The 7,583-nt window shown below is 32.3% G+C and overlaps 1 protein-coding gene across 1 annotated transcript; it reads right to left on the reverse strand.

Moving 5' to 3' along the window:
- Nucleotides 1–1,696: 1,696 nt before the first annotated feature.
- LOC132730322 (equilibrative nucleobase transporter 1-like) lies at nt 1,697–7,208 on the reverse strand (the record flags this gene model as incomplete). Its single annotated transcript, XM_060716209.1, is given in 10 exon segments — nt 1,697–1,885; nt 2,263–2,383; nt 3,181–3,370; nt 3,750–3,851; nt 4,657–4,827; nt 5,159–5,363; nt 5,623–5,715; nt 6,000–6,076; nt 6,356–6,402; nt 6,657–7,208. Coding segments are annotated over 10 exon segments (1,602 nt in total). The 3' UTR covers nt 1,697–1,780.
- Between the last annotated feature and the right edge of the window lie 375 nt (nt 7,209–7,583).

Consider the following 7,583-nt stretch of genomic DNA (forward strand, 5'->3'; position numbering starts at 1 on the left):
GTTTACTTATTGTGACGGCAAAGAAACGAAACGCGACAGAAATAATTATGATATTCAGATGCTCGTTTATTGGTTTTTTTTCTTGGGTTTCATATTGAGAAACAAGGAACGTGTTTTTATGTTTGACTATGATACAAAAGAGAAAGAACACCAAAACACTCGTCAATCTGATTAATACTCGGGGGCTACGCCCCTTCGTACAAATCAGAGAGCCTCGTGTTTCGGTGCTCTTTCTATTACTTCCACTACTCGACAGTCGGATTTAATTGTGTAATACGCTCTGAAGTATTCGGTAAAACCCCTGTCACACTAGGACGGCGTTCTCACGGCGTCCAGTGAAACTTCAGAACGCCGAGGCGAGCGCAGTAAGATCGCAAACATCGCCGCAGCATCGCCGTAGCATCGTAGTGGCATCGCATAGAACGCCGACCGACGGCGCGCATTTTGAGCATGTTCAAAACAAACGCCGTCACTCGGCGTTCTAAAATGAGCGCAGTGGGATCGCAGATAGGACGCCGTAGCAACTCCGTAGCATATCCTACAACGCAACAGGAGCGCCATGAAAGCGCAAAAGGAACACCGTATGAACGCGGTGGTTATCCACGGCGCTTGTACGGAGTTTTTGCGGCGTCTTTACCGCGCTTATACTGCGTGTGCACGGCGCTTTTACAGAGCTTTACGATTTCAGGGCAGTGTGAATGCCGCGAGAACGCAGTATGAGCGCCGTAAATGCGCAGTGAAAGCGCAAAGAACGTCGTGGAAGCGCGATCCGAACGAAGACAATCGTCAATTGGAACGCCGTGAAAGCTCCGTAACATCGCCATGATCGCCGTGGGGACGCCGTGAAGACTCCATGAAGTCTTTATGTCAACAAAAATATAACATTTTTTATTGCGATCTCGCGGCGCTTTGTTAAATTTTACAACGCCGTGCAAACGCAGTGAAAGCGCAGTCTGGTGTGACAGGGCCTTAATCGACATCGCTAAAATAGCATTTTGATTGATTAAAATGATATAAATCGCGTTATTTGTGATTGTGCATTAATTGACAATTCTATAAGCCAACCCTACTTTTAAACTTTGAATCCGTTGTAATTTGTTGGATACTTGTAAAAAAATGAAAATATTTCTTTCTTTTACATCGCTAGTTTTAACCTGTTTTGAGAACTACTTGTATATTGAAGCCCTGTGCCAGATATTGAATGTCAGCATTGTATTTCCTGATCTGCGATCAGGAAATACAAAAATAGTAACATGCACTGCTCGTGTGTGAGTGCTATAACATATCTCATATACTTTGAAGGGTTATAATGCCGGCATTAAAAAGTAATATTTGTTGTCTATGAAAACTAACTTATACATCATATGAGCAAAATATAAATATATGAAATAATAATATATATAGAGATATATAGTGATAGAAAATAAGCATAATTGCATGTAGGACAATGTAACATTTCATGATAAAGCTACTTTTTTCCCCACAACCAAAGGACTGTTCCCTTTTCTTTATCACGTTTCTATATTTCAAAAGGGGAGTTTTTTATGCAGATTTCCGTAATAAGTTGACATATCTCTTGAACGTTTTAATAATTACATCTACATTTTATTTAGAAATTTAACAATTCTACAGGTGTGTAATTTGGATCTGGAACAAGGGTTAAAAATAAAGCAAATTTTAATAATAAACAAGACAGTTCTAGTTCGCATATACTTTATTTTTCGTGTAAAGCATTATCAAAGAAGTAACAATATTTAATATTAGTTAGCGGTTGTCGTTACTACAACTCTGTCATGGCTTGTTTTTCTTCCCTCCATCCACAAAACCACATAAATACGGGATGTCCAATAGTTAAAACACTTACGCATAAAAGAAAAATGTCAACCTGAAAATATATCAATTATTCTGTAAATCTTAACTGACAATGTGCACTAATGTTAACATAAAAATCATACACTTTTAATAAGCAGTGAACGTCTGCCTTATAAATGTTATACTGCATAAATGTATAAATATCAATCGGTATTCGTCTAACTTAAAAACAATGCATAAATCCCTGACTTCTCTAATTTTAAATATCAGTTTAGTGGATACAATAGCATTCACCACAACCTCCTCTTTTTACCAAAAAAAACCATGTTAGATATACATGTATTGTTATTCAAATAAATAAAAAAAAGGTCATAGTGGGTATCTATCAATTGTGCCAGTCATCCAAATATTGCTGAGCTTAATACTTAATGGTGTATCTGGTTAACTCACATGAAATGGTGCTTTAAAATAGGCCTCCGCCCAGCTGAACAATGCATACTGGAACAAACTAAACACGCCCGCAGCAATCATCGTTATTCCATACAATACGGCAAAATATTGACTCGGAAATCTATATAAAATATAAATATTGAACGTTATAGCATGATTATTGTATAGCTAAACATATACAGATGAAAACTACAGTTTGTACAAATATAATTATAAATAATGAATAAATTAACATAAAAAGTGTATTAAAGTAATACATGTACTTTCTTGGGGGAAAAACTAGTTTGCATGTATTATTGTGTACAATTTGAATGAGCAAAAATTAATATATAAACACATATTTATGTGTCAACATTGATTTGTTAAATGAGTCATCAAAGCTCACTGTTTAGAATATGAAACAATCAGACAAAATTATAAAAGATAAAAACATATGGTGCAAGATCAAATGAATTTCTGAATGATAGATTGTATGATAATGTAGTAACAGCGTTTGCATTCGACATACAATATAACTACTTTTACAGCTTTTGTAGTTAATGAATCGTTTATACGAATACATTAAATGGTATGGTGTGTGAAACTGATTCTTCCTTTGACACGAAAAAAAAACAGTGAATATACATGCTACTTTTATGAAATACAAAGAATTCGTTCGCATGAACTAGTTTGCAATGTGAATCACTCTATTCATACATAGAATATGCGTCAAATTTGTGAATTTACTGCAAAGTTGTAGTAAATATGCTAGATATACTTTTAGTTCGCAAAAGAACTTAAAAACATTTCAAACAAAAGATACGCGTGCCACACATCATTTTGACTAGAACTGATTTGATGAATAAGTCTTATATGCATAAATAACACTTATAAAAAGAGCATTAATTATATATTATTACATGTTTATGAGATACTTACAATGCATTTATAAATGCTGCCGCCATACTATATAAGAATGATCTGTAAAGTGTCATGGTGATAAAGATGATGTACAGAATGATATCTGTCGGTTTGAGCACCAGCACTGACAGCACAGTAGCAAAAACACTTGCCAGAGATAGTGGTAATAGTGCTGGCATTAAACATCGGTACAACTTTGTACTACCCTCTGAAAAAATAACGTTTGCATAAAAACAATTATATTTAGTACATAAGTTGATGAACATACAGATCAACTGTATTAATGTTAGCAGGTGCAGAAATGGAAGACAAAACTTACTTCTACAACATCACTTTAAAATGTTTTTGAACAGTCTTAATGCAGATATATACGACCGAAAATAGACATCTAACAATCTTTAATGACGAATCCCAAATAAGTTACCTATTAAATTTATGTACATATCTTTTTATAAATCAATATATAACAATGGTGTGTTTAATCAACTGTTATTTCAAAGTCGACGAATATGTACGCTAGACGTTGATAAAATATAAAAAAAACAGTAGTAATTTGTTTAGTAATTGTAAAATAAGCTTTTTTTTACTTTTAAATATTGCTTTCTGTCCATCATAGACAATTCCGACAAGAAAAGAAGTAAAAAGACCTCCCATCATTGTGTAGAAGCAAACATCGGTAAAATAGCTCACTGAAACAAATTAAATGTACAAAAATGACATTGACAACTATATATGTGTACTCAAGCACATGAACTTATTAGTTTTAAAGATTGACTGTAAATTGCCGATAATTATATGCTACGCATAGTTTAATGTCCAATGTATATTAAAAAATCCAAGTTCCATTTTTAAAGGCCCATTATGCCTCTGAATGGCTTTTTTTTAATTTCTCAAAACGCTTTTTATTTTTTGGTATACTTTGATGGTTCCCGAAAGTTATTTATTGGCTAATTACCTGAACCATTTTTTTCAGATACTGTCTTGTAAAGTTTTTATATGGAAGTCAAAATACTACTTGTACTTTGTTTACATTTTGCTACTTTTATGACACATTATTTTACATTTATCGAGGCATTGCATCTAATATGCTCTAAATCATTTAAACATTAAACAATTCATGTTTGTCCATTCTTAAGAAGTAAAATGTATTCATTTCTGAGGCATACTGTGCATTTATTTAAAATAGAGAGAAATAAAGAATCGCATAAGAACGCACGATGTTGCAGGCTCGGTTTGATTGAGCCTGTTCATGGACGGTAATGATAAGTGCAAGTTACCGCCCATGCTCCCTAGCACCGGCTTAAGCAGTATTCAACATTTATCATGAAATGGTAACATTTTGAATTTTGAAACATCCGCAGATGTTTTCATACGGCGATTATCATGAAACCATCAATGTGACACTGTAGTTAGTGCCATTTCATGATAAGCGGCGTATGGTAAGTAAATTATATAACTTGCACTATTTCAACGAAATGGATGCAAAATGAATACCTTTACTAACATCATTGTTAAGTGTCCTGTTCAAGAATGTATTAAGGTTGCCTATGAAATAATAAAACCGAAGCTGTAAAAGACATAACCAAATATTATGAGTTATAAACAACGGTTGGCGCAGGTAACTGTTTAATGGTTGAATATCTGCTATAGAAACCCTTCGTCTATCTGAAACAAAGCAACGAACTCCTGTTACCATATTGTAATTACTGATTTCACTATTCATTAAATGTCAATTAAATTTCAATATATACATAAATATATCATTACATTTTTAAGACAATTAAAAATAATATTGAAGCTGAAATGATTCCAATCGTAAGGTCAATCAAAGAAAAAAGTTAAATCATCAGTGCAATCGAAATAATTTAGCATTTATATTGTGTTGCTTACATGCTTTCTTTAAAATTTAGTAAACGTGTAGACTTAATTTCGGATTTATCTGAATTGATTAATACGTTTGTGATAAAGTAAATCATACAGTGTAACATTTACTTACTCAATCGTGGGTTTTCTTGGATCAATAGTTTTTCTTTCGTGTTTGAATCAGGATTTTCAACTGTATGCTCTCTTACTGTTACAGGTGGTTGTTGATATATGAAATCTTTAGGCAGATATTTCTGTGTGCTTACAAGGGTTAGACAGTGCACACCAAGTATGACGAAAAATATGTTTCTTCGAGAAAATCCACTTTGATGAGCAAGCTAAAACCATGAAAAATGAATATACAATAAATTGTTTTACAGCTTTCCTTATAAATGTTTGAGGGAAAAATGGTTAAATAACTTCAAGTACCTAATTGATACTTCTCGAATCTGTTCATCTTTTATGTCCCACTTTTCTTTTAATTTCTATAATGATATTACAATGATACAGACAATTAACAAGAAAAGATCCTGTAGAGTACGTTTCAATAGAAGAATTTTTCGAACAATTTAATAAATGCATAAAAAGTAAACATACTTTAATGACCAGGTACACGGCAGCTGACATGTCGTAGCCACCACAAAATAACCCAACAACTGATGAACTTCCGGTTGTAAATAAGTTAGCAACCTGTAGATTAATATAGAAATGTATAAATATCAAGAATTAATGCACTAAACATATAGATGTAATTGCAAACAAACAATAGACGTTCAAAACATATTTTTCTAAAAAAAATGGTATCGAAGAGTTCTGTTTGAAGATCCGACGTAAAGAATGATTTCTAAATAACAAATAACTATTGTGTGATAAATGCATAATGTTTTAAAAGAAAACATGTGCTGCATTCATTTGCAGAACCATTACAAAGGACACGATGTTGTGTTCACGGTTATGCGGCAAAATATAGATACCTGATTATTGGTAACAAACAATGGTAAACCTCCAATGCCTATCATTGACAGCCCGGGGAACATTAACCACGGCACGGCTAAAATAAAACACGAATGTTGTTTAGTATAGCAGAACAGATAATCATTCTAACAAATAAAACATTCTATAGTTCGTGAATAGTTCAAATGACTGCGCCTATAATACACTTTAACAGCATTGAAGACAATTTGTTGTAATAGTTTGTTTTTGTTTTTTGTTGTAACAGTTTTTTTAGTTTTCTTTTTATTTATTTTTTTTTTTATGTTTTTTTGTTTTTGTTTTTGTCTTTGTTTTATTTTTTACTATAACCATATATATATAAGTAATTTACATTTACCTTTAGAGACAAACGCCAAACAAAGTGCCCCAGCAACAAATATTACACTGAAGTAAAAGGAAGAGATATGTAGATATAATAACAATCTAATATGGATAAATATGAAATGTTTGTTTTTGTTACCTACATCAATAGGCATATAGTAAAAGTGTATAAATTATTTAGAAATCCTCTACCTGACATAATTTTTATAATGCTTCTTTAAAAAAGTGTTATTACCGTTCGTTATATAATCAAGATTTGAAACAAGCTTCAAGAAAATTCCATTTTATTTTAAAAAAGTTAATAAGAACTTACTTACAAGGCAATGTATCGTGTTATTCTAGTTCCTAGTTTATAATTGACTTGACCCATAACAACACAACTAATACAGAATATTGATGATGATATGGTAAAACACAGTGATAACATGCTATCCTGTTCTTTACATTGAACTCTTTCATTCTTTACAGTGTAAGACATTTCTCCACTAATATTTGTTTTATAAAACACTGTGAGGTTATTAATATCTGCTGCATTGGTAGCATCTATGACAGTTATATTGTCTAACATATTATCACCATAATTATATATCATTGCGTTTCTTGTCGTGTTGGAATCCAAGCCAAAGTCTGATGACGTCATGTTATTCAATGAAGTATCACACAGATTTGAATATATTCCTTCATCTTTGAAAACAAAGACTAGAGAGCTCCAGCCATAGAGTGTACCAGCAAAAAACAAACATTCAAAGAATGCCCATATAACCATCATGTATTTCACCCATTCTTTCTTACTTTTGCTTAGTGACATTTTAAACCTGCAGAGGCTTTTAAATTGTTGATAAATGACTGTCAATAAAGATCACCTTGATCTGAAACGGAATAGTGAATTGTAATAACCTGTTTTATTGTTAAAAACGTCGGATAAAGTAATTTATAAGATGAGAATGTTTTCTAATTGTATATCATTTTGGAAACTCTGGGAAACACTGCTAAATCATGACTAACATCTTTAACATTTATCAGCTCGCTCTGCCATTACTACAATTTATTTAGATCTAGTTTGAGATATCTTTTAACAAACAAGAGCGAAAGTATTAACTGTTCTAAGTTTAAATATTGTTTTACAAGGAAAAAATTTACAGAGAATCGTTTTCGGTTTACTGCTATAAACGTAAACAAACATAATATCGCAAAACTTGCATCAATGAGCGTGTAAATTGTATACCTCTAAAAGTTTGCAACAA

This window comes from Ruditapes philippinarum, unplaced genomic scaffold (genome assembly GCF_026571515.1).
Source record: "Ruditapes philippinarum isolate M1 unplaced genomic scaffold, ASM2657151v2 ctg12537_1_1_1_1, whole genome shotgun sequence".
NCBI lineage: Eukaryota > Metazoa > Mollusca > Bivalvia > Venerida > Veneridae > Ruditapes > Ruditapes philippinarum.